We start from the raw sequence: 698 nt of genomic DNA on the forward strand, positions 1-698 counted from the left end.
TGACAGGCAGGGGGGTGTGCAAGGACAGCCGTAGGTGTGTGCTGCAGGCCCCAGGTGCCCGCTGGGGTGGCCCCACTCCTGCTACAGGAAGCCGGGATGATAGTCCCACACATCTGAAGCACAGAGTGCTGGATTTTGGGTGTGGGGAGCCCTCCAACCCAGCAGCAGCTCTGTGACTGCTCAGCACTGCAGTGGTGAGGAAGGCAGCGTCTTCCCAGCCTGCTCCTGGGTGATGGTCTGCTGCCAGCTCCCCAGAGGAGACGTGGGGGCAGATCCTCTGTAAGCCTGCCTTACTGTCCTCTCCAGAGAGATGGGATTGAAACAGGGAGGTCTCCCAGGGGTCACCTCCAGGGCACAGTCAGGTTGTTCAGGGAGCCGATGTGGGGCAAGCAGAAATTTCAGCAAAGCATTTGTGGGCCATGGGGCAGGAAATGGGCTCGAACTTGCCCAAGCAAGCAACCAGGCAGCACTGGGCTCCCTGGGGAGAGGAGCTGCAGACCACACACCTCACCCCTGGAGAACAGGCTCCCCGGCCCAGACTGGGCTCCCTCACATTTTGCTGCTGGTTTGTATTTTTTGGCAGTATCCAACCATGTACAGCACACACCCTGAGCACGGGCAGATCTTCAACTGCATCCAGCGCGCACACCAGAACACGTGAGTAGCGCGGGCGCCACAGCGGGCTGTGGAGCGGGGCC

General features: G+C 61.0%; 1 protein-coding gene across 1 annotated transcript in view; it reads left to right on the forward strand.

Moving 5' to 3' along the window:
• MGST3 (microsomal glutathione S-transferase 3) overlaps window positions 1-698 on the forward strand; it is a 3,719-nt gene that overhangs the window by 680 nt on the left and 2,341 nt on the right. Inside the window, exon 2 of the mRNA XM_008946201.1 lies at window positions 584-657. Within this exon, the coding sequence (XP_008944449.1) occupies window positions 584-657 (74 nt within the window). The remainder of the gene's footprint in view (window positions 1-583; window positions 658-698) is intronic.

The sequence above is a fragment of the Merops nubicus genome, unplaced genomic scaffold (assembly GCF_000691845.1).
Source record: "Merops nubicus isolate BGI_N331 unplaced genomic scaffold, ASM69184v1 scaffold17600, whole genome shotgun sequence".
NCBI lineage: Eukaryota > Metazoa > Chordata > Aves > Coraciiformes > Meropidae > Merops > Merops nubicus.